General features: G+C 35.1%; 1 protein-coding gene across 4 annotated transcripts in view; it reads left to right on the top strand.

Annotated features, from left to right (window-relative positions):
• RO60 (Ro60, Y RNA binding protein) overlaps positions 1–17798 on the top strand; it is a 30726-nt gene that overhangs the window by 8115 nt on the left and 4813 nt on the right. For 3 of the 4 annotated variants that reach the window (XM_011746448.3, XM_011746447.3, XM_071077398.1), the window contains exons 2-9: positions 1269–1867; positions 6621–6841; positions 7309–7455; positions 7726–7863; positions 12195–12311; positions 13025–13138; positions 13402–13548; positions 15404–16800. In XM_011746448.3, the coding sequence (XP_011744750.1) occupies positions 1288–1867; positions 6621–6841; positions 7309–7455; positions 7726–7863; positions 12195–12311; positions 13025–13138; positions 13402–13548; positions 15404–15556 (1617 nt within the window). In that variant the 5' untranslated portion in view covers positions 1269–1287 and the 3' untranslated portion in view covers positions 15557–16800. Of the gene's footprint in view, positions 1–1268; positions 1868–6620; positions 6842–7308; positions 7456–7725; positions 7864–12194; positions 12312–13024; positions 13139–13401; positions 13549–15403; positions 16801–17798 lie in introns of those variants that run through there. The other variant, XM_071077399.1, reaches the window with a different exon arrangement.

The following is a 17798-nucleotide window of genomic DNA, read 5'->3' on the forward strand; positions in this document are numbered from 1 at the left end:
GAAGAAAACCTCAAAAGTGTTCTCAGCTGATTTACCATGTCGTACTGGCCAGAGTCATGACACATGCCCAACTCCCTATACCAGTCATGCGGCAAGGAGAGCACCATGATTATTGGGCCTGGGTCGAGCAGCAGCAGCAGCAGCATCACCTGAGACTTGTGATAAGTATACATGCTTAGGCCTCACTGGAGACCTACTAAATTATGAAAGAAACTCAGGGCAGTGCCTGGGAGGGCTGACCCAGCAATCTGTGTTTCAGTTAGAACTTCTAGTAATTTTGATGTACACTGAGTTTGAGAACCACTGGCTTAGAGCAATAAAGATCCATCCCTTGGGGCTAGGGAAAGGCCTAGCCTCCTTTGAAGGATATGAGGCCAACAAGAGGAGAAGAGAGAAGGGGGAAGAATGAATGTTAGATCGGCAACCAAAAATGTTTACACAATCCTTCAAGGAGTACGATCTTTCTTAGTACCCACTACTATTGCTTCCCTCCCTTCTTTTATTCTCTGTGTGGGCCTCAAGACGCCATACTGACCTGCCTGCTTAATCTCTGAAGCAGCACACTGTATCTCAAAAAGGTGACTCCTCAGTTGCTTCTGATTATCACACCACTGTGGCTATAATCTTGTTTGTTTGCTGTGAAGGGCTTTCAGTTTCTTTAGGTTATAAAAATAGGAATATAAAACAAAAACATTTTAAAAACTTAAGATACCTGCCGGGCACGGTGGCTCAAGCCTGTAATCCCAGCACTTTGGGAGGCCGAGACGGGCGGATCACAAGGTCAGGAGATCGAGACCATCCTGGCTAACATGGTGAAACCGCGTCTCTACTAAAAAAAATACAAAAAACTAGCCGGGCGAGGTGGTGGGCGCCTGTAGTCCCAGCTACTGGGGAGGCTGAGGCAGGAGAATGGCGTGAACCCAGGAGGCGGAGCTTATAGTGAGCCGAGATCCGGCCACTGCACTCCAGCCTGGGTGACAGAGCGAGACTCTGTCTCAAGAAAAAAACGAAAAAAACAAAAACAAAAAACTTAAGATATTACCAGTAGTCATTTCAAAATATTCAGATATGGTTTTTTTCTTTCATTTTCTGCCTTTCCTGATTTTTCTTCAGGACATTTATATTGATTTTGTACTAAAGGAAAAACTATCGAACTTAAAAGATGTTGTTAAAAGAGTTAATAACATTTCAGTAAACCTACATTTTGTTTTCCTTTCTTAATTTTATTGTGCCCATCTAGTTGTAATAACATTTTGCCTTTTTGATAGGTTTCCTAAAGACAAAAAAATGGAGGAATCCGTAAACCAAATGCAGCCATTGAATGAGAAGCAGATAGCCAATTCTCAGGATGGATATGTATGGCAAGTCACTGACATGAATCGACTACACCGGTTCTTATGTTTCGGTTCTGAAGGTGGGACTTATTATATCAAAGAACAGAAGTTGGGCCTTGAAAATGCTGAAGCTTTAATTAGATTGATTGAAGATGGCAGAGGATGTGAAGTGATACAAGAAATAAAGTTATTTAGTCAAGAAGGCAGAACCACAAAGCAAGAGCCTATGCTCTTTGCACTTGCCATTTGTTCCCAGTGCTCCGACATAAGCACAAAACAAGCAGCATTTAAAGCTGTTTCTGAAGTTTGCCGCATTCCTACCCATCTCTTTACTTTTATCCAGTTTAAGAAAGATCTGAAGGAAAGCATGAAATGTGGCATGTGGGGTCGTGCCCTCCGGAAGGCTATCGCGGACTGGTACAACGAGAAAGGTGGCATGGCCCTTGCTCTGGCAGTTACAAAATATAAACAGAGAAATGGCTGGTCTCACAAAGATCTATTAAGATTGTCACATCTTAAACCTTCCAGTGAAGGTAAGCATAAGATCTTCATTGGGAACAAGGGTGGATAAGGGATATCCAATAAATAGCAAATTTTTATTTAACATAAGACAAGTGTGTAATATTTTCTAGAAATAGCCTTTCTTTCTCAAAACATGCATTAATTCAAATATGTTTAATGCCTTCCTGGGATTACACACCTACCACAGGCAATCCAGACATTAATAATCAAGAATCAAATGACGGGTTTATAGATTAATAATCTGAATCTTAAAGTGCCACCGTCCTAACTGGAATGCTCACCCAAGTGATTATGGACTGCATAAGTAGCATGGACAGATTAAAAGTTGCAATAATCCTTGGATATGGGTACGATCATTAGAAGGAACTGCTTTTGAGTTCCAGCTTTGCCAGTTACTCAGCAGATATTCAAATTTGGTCTCAGTATAATCGTTTGTAAAACTTAGGTAAACTGTACACAACTATTCCATAAGATCATGTATAGAAAACTGCTCTGTAACCAATGAAATGCTAAGTAGAAAAGTTAAAAAAAAAAAAAAAAAAGTTGCAATAAGCAAAACAGCTCCTTGCCAGTAGGTGGCAGATGGCCATGCTGTACCCACTTCTTTAGCCCATTCTTTTTTTTTCCTCCCCATCTTCCTAGGACATGTGTTCCTTGGAACCTAAAGGGATATACCTTGTACAGTGCTGAACTTAACAGTTCAGGAAGTTAATTGTTTTCAGGCAGTCAGTCAGGGGACCTGATAACTTGGGGCAGTGTTTCTGTATCTATGGAAAGAGACTTTTGAAAAGTTAGTTGACTCTATAATAATTACTAGTCCTTTTAAGGAAAGAAATAAGAAAAACTCTTGGGCAGGAGTAATTTGAAGTGTGAAGTTCCACAAAAATCAACATGTACAAAATTTGACATTTTTTTTTTTTTTTGCACCAGAAGTGAAACTTGAAAAGACAGCCACTCAGAAGGGTGGGTTCACGTTTCAGTTCTGTGGCCTTAAGCCAGGTAACAAGCTGAGTTTCTGTACCTTCATCTAAAAAGGAGGGTAAGGAGAATAAGCTTACAATTATTAAGACTAAATGTCCCAGCACCTAACATATAGTAGAAGTATACTTTGGTTCTTTCTCCCTTCCACACATATCTTTATGTACAGAATCTCTTCAGTAATTCCTAACTTATCATTTTAATTATAAGTGGAATTTTTCAAATGAAATGTGAACAATAAATTGCAAGTATTTATATGTACAAGCATTTTATTTTGATTTTATTAGATTACATGTTTTAAAATAGTTGAATAATATGGAAAAATATGACGCAGTCGTACTCTTCAAAAGAAATAACTGCATATCAGCAGTCCCCAGCCTTTTTGGCATTAGGGACTGGTTTTGTGGAAGACAGTTTTTCCAGACAGTGGGGAGGGCACGGTGGTTTCAGAATGAAACTGTTCCACCTCAGATCATCAGGCATTAGATTCTCATAAGGAGAGCGCAACCTAGATTCCTCACATGCACAGATCACAGTAGGGTTCGCGCTCCTATGAGACTAATGCCCAGCTACCTATCTGACAGGAGGTGGAGCTCACTTGCCTGCCGCTCACCTCCTGCTGTGCGACCCAGTTCCTAACAGGCCATGGACTGGTATCTGTGTATGGCCTTGGAGTTGAGGACTCTTGCTGTATATGATATGTTGTAATTTACTCCAGATTTTTCCTAAACATGTATTACTGTGTTTCACTAAATTTTGTTATATGCCTTCTATGTTTCAGTAAAAAGTATATTATTGCTATTGCTATTGCTATTGCTGTTTTTTTTTTAGGTCAGTTGAAATAGTTGCATGTATACCATTGTATGACTGTAATTTATTAGCTAGTCTCTTATTGACAAGAATTTTTTCTGTTTTTTTAATACTGTTATTGACAACAGTTGTTTCTGGTTTTTTGATACTGTTACAAAAATACTACAGTGCAAACTCTTGCATAGAGTACATACTTTCATAATGGTTAAATCCACAAACAGTATGTGAAGGATCAGTGTACCCACATTTGAACACTGACTGTTGTCATTATTTTTTAATCTATTTCAGTAGAATCATGAAAGATTCTTTGAATTTACATTTTTGGGCAGAAGCTTATCTTTTCATGTGCTTATTTTTATATATATACACACACATATATTTATATATACACACCTATATATATGTATACATATATGTGTGTATATATAGGTATATATATGTATGTGTATATATACCTATATATAGGTATATATATATTTTGTATTTTTATATATAAAAATATTTATTATATACATTTTGTATTTTTAGTAGAGACAGGATTTCACCATGTTGGTAATGCTGGTCTCAAACTCCTGACCTCAGTTGATCCGCCTGCCTTGGCCTCCCAAAGTGCTGGGATTACAGGCATGAACCACCGTGCCGGGTCCTCAGCAAATATTTATTGAGCACCTACTATGGATAGACACTGTTCTAAGAACTTGGGGTTCATATTACAGGAGTTGATTATTATGTACAGTGCATGCATTTTTTCTTCTTTTTTTTCCTTTGCCTTTTTTTTTTTTTTGGTTGGGGGACATTTCTGGCACACTAAAGTTTGGAATTTTAATGTAGTCAAACTTATCAGTGTCTTCATAGGTTTATGTTTTGTGTTAGGATTAGAAGGGCCTTTTCCAACCTAAAATACTTATCTGTAGTTTTTTCCTAACATTTTCATGGTTAAGAAACATTATTTTTTATATTTAAATTTTTTATCCAAATATTTGATCCAACGTAGGAAGGACTTAGGCATCCAGCTTTATTTATTTGTTTGTTGAGATGTGTCTTGGAAGTGTGGAGCAAGTACTATAGACTAAGAGAAAGACTGCCCATTACTAGTCTGATTGGACCAGTTTCTGAACTTGTGAAAATAATTATTCTGTGCTTTGTTTTTTTGGTCTATATAATGAGGAATTAGTACATGTTCCCTAAACTTACTTCCACACATAGGATTCTTTAATTTGAAACTGTTGAGGGCAGAACTCATAATTGAAACCATGTTAGTAATAGTAATATCACATTGGACATGGAGAATCCCTAGCATTTTGAAGTTTAAAAATTTGGAAAAACTGTAAGCAACAGAATTAATAGTATTTTAATATCTTAACTGTAATGTGTATTTATAACCGATAAAACAAGTCAAAATGTGATTCAAGTAATCAGGTATGGTATTTTTATTGTGCACCCATTGTGTGGCCAGCACAATTACAGAACTGGGTAGGATAAAGCTGCTTTAAGGAATTTTTATTTTCATTGGAAAAACAAAATAGAAGATATACTCACATGAAACATTTACTCATTTAAGATGATTTTGTACCAAAATCTGGAAGATAGCAAGAGTCACAATACTTGAGAAGTTCCTGCATGTTAGTGTTAACTTTTGATAAAGTTATTTAGAATTCAAAAATAACATAATAGGCTCAATTGGCATAGAGATGTGTTTCATATGGCCTATACAATATTTTAGGGTAAAAATGAATTCTTTGTCATCATCTTTAAAAATCAGAAGACATAAAAACTCGTATTCTGGCTTCTCTTGAAAGTAATTTTTTTTTATTTTGGCAGCACGAAGTCGATACATGGCTACACCACTTGTCAGGGCACACTCTGTTCAGTCACCACACCCTCACAACTGTCTATTACATCACCGTGGTGGTGTTTTGTTTTTTTGTGTTTTTTTGAGACAGAGTCTTACTCTGTTGCCCGGGCTGAAGTACAGTGGCGTGATCTTGGTGCACTGCAACCTCTGCCTCCTGGGTTCAAGTGATTCTCCTGCCTCAGCCTCCTGAGTAGCTGGTATTACAGGCATGCGCCACCACACCCAGCTAATTTTTTAATTTTAGTAGAGACAGAGTTTCGCCATGTTGGGCAGTCTGTTCTCGAACCCCTGACCTCAGGTGATTCACACACCTTGACCTCCCAAAGTACTAGGATTACAGGTGTGAGCCATGGCGCCCGGCCTCACCGTGGTGGTTTTATTTCTTTATTTTATTTGCCCTTCCCTCATAGACATTTTAATGTTGTAATCCAATCCCTGCTGTGTTACAGAAGTGGTGAAACTAAGACCTAGAAAGACCACCATTTATTGGCAGAGTATAGGCTAGAACCTAGAACCCAGATTTTCTCACTCCCGATCCAAGGCTCTTTTCTCTTTCTTCTATTGGAAGAAATTATGGAGGGAATCAACAAGTTACTGTTTTCTTCTTCTTCTTTTTTTTTCTTTGGACCAGTAATACTTCTCAGCTATTAAAACACAGTGTAAAAGAACCTACCTACCTGTCCACTTCTATTTATTTCTGCTGTTTGTAAATATACATATTTTATTCAACAGCAAAGAGAGACAAATGAATATAATTAATATAAGATAATACAATATAATACAATATTAATTGAGATACATCTGTACTCTTGTGAGTTGTTCTGAGATTATGGACCTGAAACTTTCTAATGCTGGTGTCTTTGAAAAGAAAGAAAAGCCTCTGTAATAAAACTACTCAGGATACAGATTTTTTTACTCCAAAGTCTCATATTTAAATAGTAATAACTGAATAAGAAAATTAATTCACACCATTTGCTTAATAGTTATATCATGGAAAGCAGCATCCCAGTGTAAGGGCATTAACTCTTGTGTGTTGTTCATATAATGCATTTTGAGGAAACATGTTCTATTTTTTTACTTGGTAATCCTGCATGCTTTTTCAATTCTTTATCTTGTTAAAGGACTTGCAATTGTGACCAAATATATTACAAAGGGCTGGAAAGAAGTTCATGAATTATATAAAGAAAAAGCACTCTCTGTGGAGACTGAAAAATTATTAAAGTATCTGGAGGCTGTAGAGAAAGTGAAGCGCACAAGAGATGAGCTAGAAGTCATTCATCTAATAGAAGAACATAGATTAGTTAGAGAACATCTTTTAACAAATCACTTAAAGTCGAAAGAGGTGAGTGAATTATATGTTACAGCATGTGATTAGACATGAGTAATTTACTGTAGGTGCTAAAAGGATAAACTTGGGGTAGCTATATATTTATACTTCTAAAAAGAAAAATTATTTAAAATGTATCTTGAAATTAATGTCTATTTAAAACACCTACCATGATGTTCAACATGATGTAGGTGGCATTTGTGTTAGTTTCACTCCAGAAAATCTACTGCCTTGCTAATTAAAAAAAAAAATCATCTACGCATTTCCTTCACAAAATATACTTCACTTCCTTTTTCTAGTAAAAAAAAAAAAAAAACTTAGCTTATTTGATAAGTCTTTGACTTAGACATTTTCATTCTGAAAGTACTCTGAACCCCAAATGAAAGCCTGAGACTATATTATGAATATTTATTGATATAGGTGTGTTATACTGATTTATTTTCCCTTAATTCCTGGTATTTCTATCTATGTTATTGCAATAGGTATGGAAGGCTTTGTTACAAGAAATGCCTCTTACTGCATTACTAAGGAATCTAGGAAAGATGACTGCTAATTCAGTACTTGAACCAGGAAATTCAGAAGTATCTTTAGTATGTGAAAAACTGTGTAATGAAAAACTATTAAAAAAGGTAAGCATTATCAGTGTTCTTTGTTAGCTACTACTAACTGAAAAAGTGGCTCCTAAATTTTAGAAATGCAGTCAGTGCATTTTTAAGGTATTTTGAGATGTTCATTATACCAAATTGCATTATGGCTCTTAAGTGTAAGTTTAATACGTTTTCATTTTTCTCTTTGCTCTATGAAATGTAGTTATTAGCTACAATAACACAAAAATCTAAGGAGTATACATAATCACTATTTTTTGCTAAAATTTTCCTTATACTTTGTTTTGTTTCTAGGCTCGTATACATCCATTTCATATTTTGATCGCATTAGAAACTTACAAGACAGGTCATGGGCTGAGAGGAAAACTGAAGTGGCGCCCTGATGAAGAAATTTTGAAAGCATTGGATGCTGCTTTTTATAAAACATTTAAGGTAGTGATATGATTTTTGTTTTAAAACAAATGACTCAAGACTTAATATCTTTTGTAATAATACACTTTAAAGGTAGTATTAATAGTTTAATCATTTTTTAATTAGGTATTCATTTGTTTTTCTTTAGTTCATATGAGGTGGGTATATAATTAGTATCGTGTAAGTTTATGAGTAAAGTATTTCTCTTTACCTTTGGGTAGCAACTAATTATTCTAAGATCATTTTGGTAGCTTTTAAGTTACTAACTGTATTAGTTTGTTCTTGCAGTGCTATAAAGAAGTACCTGAGACTGAGTAGTTTATAAACAAGAGAGGTTTAATTGGCTCATGATTCCACAGGTTGTACAGGAAGCACAGTGGCTACTGCCTTGCTTCTGAGGATGCCTTGGGAAACTTAAAATCATGGCAGAAGGGGAAGCAAACACATCCTTCTTCACATGGCGGCAGGAAGAAGTGATGAGCAAAAGTGGGGGAAGCTCCTTCAGATCTCGTCTGAACTCATTCACTATCACAAGAACAGTATGGGGGAAATCACCCCTATGATTCAATTATCTCTACCTGATCCCACCCTTGAACACGTGGGGATTATAGGAACTACAATTCAAGATGATATTTGGGTGGGGACACAGCCAAACCATATCAACAATCATGGCAGAAGGGGGATATGGTGCTAAGCTATTAGACTGCCCCCATGATCCAATCACCTCCCCCCAGGTCTCACCTTCAACACTGGGGATTACAGTGAACATAAGATTTGTGTGGAGACACAAATCCAACCCGTGTCACTAACTTTAGAAATTTGCCTTCCTATCAGGTCCTTTGACTTGGTCCTCTGTTTTCCCCATTAATTGGTAGATACATCTCATCAGTCTTGATAAAAAATGAGGTTTTTAGTAATGGAAATCTCACATCAAAGACAGAAGCTAAAACGTCTTGCTGTATAACAAAATACTAGCAACCAAATTCAGCAGCAAAATAAAAGGATTACACACCATAACCAAGTGATATTTATCCGTGGCATACAAGGATAGTGCAACATATGACAGCCAATCAATGTAATACATCACGTTAGTAGAATGAAGTGATAAAAACCACATGATCATCTTATTGATGCAGAAAAAGCATTTCACAAATTTCAACATTCCTTCGTGATAAAAAGAAAACCACTATATAAACCTGAAATTAACTCCCTCAACATGATAAAGGCCAGAGATTTAAAAAACAAAAATGTTTAAACCCCATAGCTAATGTCATAATGGTGAGTGATTGTAATGTTTTCCCCTAAAATCAAGAAAAAGACAAGGATGCCCAGTTTTTCCACTTTAATTCCACATAGTATTGGAAGTTCTAGTAATAAGGCAAGAAAATGAAATAATGAAAGACATCTCAATTGGAAATAAAGAAGTAAAATTATCCTCAGATGCTATGATCTCGTATTTAGAAAATGCTAAAGAATCCACCAAAAACTCTAAAGTTAAAAAATGAATTCAACAAAGTTACAGGGTATAAAACCAACACATAAAAAATCGGTTGTATTTCTATATACTAGCAATGAACAATCCAAAAAAAGAAATTAAGAAAACATTTCCATTTACAATATCATCAAAAAATAAAAGACAAGAGTAAATTTAAGAAGCTGCAAGACTTACACAGTGAGAACTACAAAACACTGCTAAAAGAAATTAAGTCATGAATAAATAGAAACACATCTGTGTTTGCAGATTGGAAGACTTAATATTGTTAAGATGACAATACTATCCAAAGCAGCCAATCTACAGATTTAATGCAATCCCTTTCAAAATCCCAATGGCATGTTTTACAGAAATAGAAAAACCCATTCTAAAATTCCTAAGAAATTTCAAGTGACCCCAAATAGCCAAAACAATCTTTAAAAAAAGAACAAAGTCTGGAGGACTCTTCAGTAACTCTTTCAGTTACCACAAACCTGCAGTAATCGAAACAGTGTGGCACTGGCAAAAGAATAAACATACAGACCAATGAAATAGAGTCCAGAGTTAAAACCTTGCGTATATGTTCAGTTGACTGTTTTTTTTTTGTTTTGTTTTGAGACAGAGTCTCACTGTGCCACCCAGTTTGAAGTGCGGTGGTGCAATATCAGCTCACTGCAACCTCCGCCTCCTGGGTTCAAGTGATTCTCATGCCTCAGCCTCCCAAGTAGCTGGGATTACAGGCATGCACCATCACACTCAGCTAATTTATTCCATTTTTAGTAGGGACGGGGTTTCACTGTTAGCCAGGCTCATCTTGAACTCCTTGCCTCAAGTGATCCACCCACCTTGGCCTCCCAAACTGCTAGGATTACAGGCGTGAGCCACTGCACCAGGATGTCAGTTGACTTTTGATGAGGATGTCAAGATGATTCACTGGGGAAAGGACAATCTTCAACAAATGGTGTTGGGAAAACTGCATATTCACATACAAAAGAATGAAGTTGGACCATTATCTTACACCAAATACAAGAATTAGTTCAAAGTGGATCAGTGACCTAAATTTAAGAGCTAAAACTAGAAAACACCAAAAACACAGGCAGCAGAAGAAAAAATAAATTGAACTTCATCAAACTTAAAAATTTTGTGTATTAAAGGATACTATCAAGAAAGCTAAAAGATAATCTACACAATGGGAGAAAATATTTGCAGACCATATATCCGTTAAGTGCCTAATATCCACAATACTGAAAACTACAAATTCAGCAAAAGTACAAACAACCTAGTTTAAAAATGGGCAAAGTACTTGAATAGACATTTTTCTAATGATATACAAATGAGTAATAAGAACATGAAAAGAGCCAGGTGCCCTATAATCCCAGCACTTTGGGAGGCCAAGATGGGTTGATCACCTGAGGTCAGGAGTTCGAGACCAGCCCGGCCAACATGGTGACACCCCATCTCTACAAAAAAAAAAAAAAAAAATACAAAAAATTAGCTGGATATGGTGGCGGGCGCCTGTAATCCCAGCTACCCATGAGGTTGAGACAGGGGAATCTCTTGAACCCAGGAGGCAGAGGTTGCATTGAGCTGAGATTGTGCCATTGCACTCCAGCCTGGGCAACGAGCGAAACTCCGTCTCAAAAAAAAAAAACAAAAAAAACAAAAAAAAAAAACCATGAAAAATACTCAACATCATTAATAATCAGAGAAACGCAAATCAAGATGACAGTGTGATACCACTTCACATCTAGTTGGATAGCTAATATCAAAAAAGCAGAAAACAAGAACTGGGGAAGATGTGGAGAAATTGGAACCTTAGTGTATGGTGGGAATGTAAAATGGTGTAGCCCCTGTGGAAAACAATTTGGCAGTTCTCAAAAGGTTAAACGTAGAATTACCATACCATCCAGCAATTCCATTTCTAGGTATATACCCAAAAGAATTGAAAACAGGTATTAAACAGATATTTGTTTACCAATATTCACAGTAGCATTATTCACAATAGCCAACAGTTAAATGTATTCTTGTCTTTTATTTTTGATGCTATTGTGAACAAATGTTTTCTTAATTTTCTTTTTTGTTCATTGCTAGTATATAGAAATACAGCTGATTTTGATGAACAACCCAAATGTTCATCAGCAGATGGATAAGCAAAATGTGGTATATATAATGGAATATTATTCAGCCTTAGAAAAGAAATACATTTGATACATGCTACACCATGGATAAATCTTGAAAAGATTACACTAAGTAAAATAAGCCAGACAAACAAGGACAAGTATTGTATGATTGCATTATATGAGGTATCTACAGTAGGCAAATTTATAGAGACAGAATGTGGAATAGAAGTTGTCAGGGGCTAGGGAGAGACATGGCACTGGGGGGTTATTACCTAATTGGTACAAGTTCTATTTGGGATGATGAAAAAGTTCTAGAAATTGATAGAGGTGATAGTTATACAACATTGTGAATGTGCTTAATGCCACTGAATTATACATCTAAAAATGGTTAAAAAGGTCAAATTTATGTTACATTTTACCACAATAAAAATTTCTTACTAAAAAACTCTGATTTTACTTCAATGAGGAAAGATTTTAAAAATAGGATGGTAACTTATTTAACTAAAATTATTGAATAGGTTCTTACTTCGTTTGTTTTGCCTGTAAAAGCTAAGCATTTTTATTTATTTATTTTTTAATTTTCAATCATAGCTGCTATGCCAGATGAGCATTTTTAAATAGTTGTCAATTGGTATATCAAAAATCTGAAGGCCTTTTATTATAGTCTTTTTAATGTAAGATGATAAGTAAATATGATTTAGAAATTTAATCTACTCATAATTTCTATTATGCTTTTGATGATTGTTTTGTTTTCTCTGTAGACAGTTGAACCAACTGGAAAACGTTTCTTACTAGCTGTTGATGTCAGTGCTTCTATGAACCAAAGAGTTTTGGGTAGTATACTCAACGCTAGTACAGTTGCTGCAGCAATGTGCATGGTGAGAACACCTAAGACAATTTTGCCACTCTAAAAACATGTTTACTGTAGAACAAAACTATAAGTTAAATAATGATTAAGAATTATGTTTTCACTTTTTTCTGTCCTTTCAGCTTGTCACATTTTTTATTTTATATTTAAAGATAATGGTGTAAAGCCAAAGTGTTAAGTGTGTTGAAAAAGTATGTCTAGAGAACAAGCAGAATAGAAATTTTAATTTTTACAACAAAAGATTAAATATTAATGGATTTTTTAGGAAGTAGATAATGCTTAGATAAAATGAAAAAAAGACATAAAAATTTTTTTAAACTTATTTTAAAAATAATGCTTAAATTATTTAATGATATGAAACTTAAAAGATCTGGGAACTAATAGGAGTGTCTAGGAGACTTTAGTTCTATCTTGACTGTCAGTGAATAACAAACAGATGAATAGTAGGCAAACTTTTTAGCTTCTTTACTGGGCTTTATTTCTTACCTAATAAAATGAGAAGAATATTTACTGTATTTGCTTCAAAGGATAGTCATGACAGCCAGTTTTTTTGTGAAAGTACTTTGAAAGCTGTACTACTGTTACTGTATAGTTCTAAAACACACTAATAAAAAGTTAAGAAATAAACATCAGTGTTTCTTTTAAACATGAAGTTGGATAAAATTCAAAATATTGTTATTTCCCCCAAAATTTGCTGAAAATTACTGCCATTGAATTTTTCAGGTTGTCACAAGAACAGAAAAAGATTCTTACGTAGTTGCTTTTTCCGATGAAATGGTACCATGTCCGGTGACTACAGATATGACCTTACAACAGGTTTTAATGGCTATGAGTCAGGTAAGAAACTGTGCTTTTTAAGTTTACTTAGTTAAGTTTACATAACATGTAGAATGATTTTATATTGATGTCATGTATGGTATTAATCTGTGAGAACAAAAATTTTTTTGTCTTAAATTTCTCATGACAAGTACAAAAACTGAAAATATATATGCAGGCTTTGGGAAGGCTGTATATATTGGTGCTAAACAAAATGATACTGTAAAAACTAGTATTTTTAAGGATTTATTTACTTATTTATTCATGCTTTTGTTCTAAATTAGATCCCAGCAGGTGGAACTGATTGCTCTCTTCCAATGATCTGGGCTCAGAAGACAAACACACCTGCTGATGTCTTCATTGTATTCACTGATAATGAGACCTTTGCTGGAGGTGTCCATCCTGCTATTGCTCTGAGGGAGTATCGAAAGGTAAAACAAATTCTAATATGGTTTCTCACCCAAATAATATTTTAATACTTGATTTTTTTTTTTTTTTTTTTTGAGACAGGACCTCATTCTATTGCCCAGGCTGGAGTGCAGTGGCTCAGTCATAGCTCACTGCAACCTCAACCTCCCAAGCTTAAGTGATTGTCCGACCACAGCCTCCCAAGTAGCTGGGACTACAGGAGTGTGCCACCTTGCCCACCTAATTTTTTGTGGGGATGGGGTTTCATCATGTTGCCCAGGCTGGTCTCAAACTCCTAGGCTCAAGTGATTCTCCAGCCTCGGCTTCCCAAAGTGCTGGGATTACAGCCACACCTGGCCATTCTTGATTCTTATTCACTTAAGTTTTTCAAAAAATGTTACTACAAGTAGTTCTGTGTCTTATATAGGAGCCAATGTCCGTTATAGACTCAGCAGTACTTAAGAAAAAGTATTGGTTACACATATATAATTTGACCAGTTTCCATTGTTAAACATTACTAAGAATATCCTTTGCAAACAGTATTTTTGGTAATGATCAGAATATTTGTTTTACCTTAGCTGTAAGTTTTTTTTAATAATTCAGTGTGCTCCTTGAAAATCTGAAAGTATTATTAGTGAGTTTTGCAAAAGGATTACATAAAATTAAAGCTATAATCTATGCTCTACGTTTTATGGACATATCTGTGTTCTAATCAGTATCCTCCTGTTGAGCTTTCTGAAATGGCATGAATCGTCACTCTCCAATATGTGTCGCCACTAGTCACATGGGACTTTTGAGCACTTAAAATATGGCTGGTATGACTAGAAGTAGAAATAGAACTTGTTGATGAAGAGTAGTGGTTCTCAAAGTGTGGTTTCCCTACCAGCAGTCTTAGCCTCACCTGCAACCTTAATAGAAATGCAAATTTCTGAGGCCCAACAAAGATCTGCTGAATCAGAAACTCTGACATTGGGACTGTGTTTTAACAAGCCCTCTGGAGCATTCTGATGCAGGCTTAAGTTTGAAAGCTACAGGTGAGGGAATAGTTTTTTTTTTTTTTTTTTAAGAAATGGGGTCTCCATCACTGGAGTGCAATGGTGCTATCATAGCTTACTGTAACTTGAAATCCTGGCCTCCCAAAGCACTAAGATTACAGCCATGAGGCACTGCCCAACCAGGATAGAATGTAAAGACTGTTAGGTTATGAGTCCCGAGTCTTTCTCTTACTCTGTGTGGACCTGAGCAAATTATTACTGATCTACATCATAGTAAGTTATAGTCCCTACCTCTTACATTTGTTTTAACAATTACGTTAGATGTATTATTTAAAGAGTTCATTGTAGTTTCTCACGTGTATACATTCAGCGATTGTAGGTTTTTCTCAAAAACTCAATTATTTTAATCTTACATGTAGCTGTAGAGGGCAAGTTCTTACATGGAACATGTATATATCGCACATATCAGTCATCAGCCAAAAGTTGATCATCCCAGAGAGATATTTCCTTATATTTATATATACTCATACACACTGCCCCAGCATTTGATATGTTGATAAAAATATCTGGCACCCTTAATACCCTGACAGGTTTTGTAAGTACAGAGTGCCTAGGCTGCTCAATAATGTATGCTGCAGCCGATAGAACAAGTAAAGTAATTGATGAGAGAAGTAGAAATTTCAGGCAGATTCTAATACAATTTTATTGTCCATTCTTCTAAAACTCCATATTCTAGCCTTAAAAGATTGACCCTCCCCCCCAAAAAAATGACTTTGTAATTAAAAAGCTCTGGTAGAGAAATGTTAAAGTGATTTAATTTTGGATGTATTTTGTGTTTCCTTACATACATGTTCTTAATATGTATTTTGGTCTTTTTCTACAGAAAATGGATATTCCAGCTAAACTGATTGTTTGTGGAATGACATCAAATGGTTTTACCATTGCAGACCCAGATGATAGAGGCATGTTGGATATGTGTGGCTTTGATACTGGAGCTCTGGATGTAATTCGAAATTTCACATTAGATATGATTTAACCGTAAGCAGCAGCACGATCCAGAGATCCATTGCCATCAGTGATCTCACTAAAAATATACAGCTACTTCCCAGCTAATCCCCACCCAATGAATGATGATGGTATAGTATGTGCATAATGGAAAGTTACCTTACTGAAAAAAAAAAAAAAAAAAGAAGGAAAAATAAGATGGGCCCAAAGGTCTGTCTACTAAACTAGCTCTTGGGGAAATAGCTTCAGGATACTGTAGTTTCCTCTATCTGATAGAGAACTTTTTGTTAATAGATACTGTAAAATAGTTTTGCTTTGTTGAATAATACATGTGTACTTAAAAGAGGTAAGAGCAAACAGTGTAATTCCACATCATGTCACTTGAGAAGTGCTTAGCAGTTTTCTTAAACATTTCCATTGGGAAAGGACAGCTTTGATAATGTCCAAATACTCTGAAATGCACTAGACCATGTAACTGTGATGGAATATGAAACTCATCTGTAAACTTTTATACCAAGGGGGTAAAAAAAAAAAAAAAGACATTTGATTAAATTATGAATGAGTTTTACAAATTCCTGTTTACTAAGATCACACAACAGCTTTCTTATTCAGTGAAAAAAATATTTTATTTCTGATGTTTTATTTGGACTTGTAGAACGTGTTACCATTAATCAGAAACATCATGGCAACCCCTAAGAATAGTTTGTGTTGGCTGAGGAATTCTGTTTGGTTTGCTTTTTTTTGCTTTGTTATATTTTATTGCCACAAGGGGTGTGACTTGATAATGATTTCCTCTGAATTATAACAACATAGCCAGATGTAGTCTCACACTTTTTTTCATACTCTTAAGTGAAAATAACATGAAATGTTTCAAGCGCTTAACTCCCCCTCATTCACGAAGTATAACAATTAAAATCTCAGCTATAACCAGTTTAGCTTTTTCCTTACTTTTAAAATAAAAATTTTTACTTTTAACTATTTTTTTAGTCAATATTTTTAAATTGTATACAGGTCAATGGCCTATCTCTTTGTCCATTATTCATTTCATGGCAAAATATTCTTCTTTGATAGTATAAATAAATAATAAAGCAATCTAGGTCCTTCAGGTTTGAAAGGCAATTTTTGAGTAGCATATTACCAGCTAGCCAATCACTAGGAATTTTTTTCAATATTATTTGTATATATTAAACTTTTCATTACACTAAAGTGCATTATTTTCTTAAGCAGGTATCCTTCATTGTGAGGTTTAACATTAAAGCAATCTGTTGAAATGCCGTTATCTTTGCTCATATTTTTATTATAGTCATCTAAGGTAGCTTACACATAAAACCTGTTTGCATATCTGTTGTTCTCTAAATATTAATTGAAGATTTACTGAGGGTTTGTAAGATCCTTCTTGCTGTTATGTGAAAAGTCAAACTGTAGTTAATGTAAATTATAGCCTTTTAGGTGCTTGGGGGTCAGAGGTTTTATGTTTTTTGGGAAAGGGGGACTTTAGTAGTCTGAGGATTTCTGTACATATTTTCTACTGTTTTATGTGAAGTTTGGGCTCTGGGAATAAGAAAATGTCCTTTTCAAATTTATTTGACATATTAATGCTGGTTGTGATACAAACCCATTCCTTCAAGGCAACTGGTATCAGTTTTTAAGTGTGATTTACCTGAGATATTTTTGTTCAGCAAAGCTCATCGTAGCACCCCCACCCCTACTTCAGATATGCATTGCTTCTGATGTTGTTCACATCTTTAACCCTGTCAAGCATTGAACTGAATATATTAGCTACTTTTGACACATTAAAATATTATGTTCAGATTGAATTTAAAGTTTAAAGAAACTAATAGAATTATGTAATAGTTAGTGAATTCTTTAAGTAAACCCAAGATCTTTAAAATTGTAACATGATCATTTTATTCCTAATAGAAATGTTAAATAGAATATAGTACAAAACTGCATTACCTTCAGTTGTGTACTATTTCCATAATACTTTTAGACAGATATATCTATGAGTTAATATTAAATCCATCAAGGATACAAGATTGGATGACCTTTCTGAAGTATTTAGGTAGGTCTAATTAAATGGACTAGGGTAACATTTAAGAAAGAAAGGATAATTAGGAGAAGCTACCACAGAAGGTAACTTTTCAAATCATGGCACATTAGAGCTGGAAGAAACCTTAGAAACCTAAAAGCTAATTTTTAAATTTTTGTTAGAGAGCTGAAGTCCAAGACAAGAGTGTGATTTTGAAGTACTATGACCTAGAAATCTTGGTCTC

This window comes from Macaca nemestrina, chromosome 1, assembly GCF_043159975.1.
Source record: "Macaca nemestrina isolate mMacNem1 chromosome 1, mMacNem.hap1, whole genome shotgun sequence".
Classification (NCBI taxonomy): Eukaryota; Metazoa; Chordata; class Mammalia; order Primates; family Cercopithecidae; genus Macaca; species Macaca nemestrina.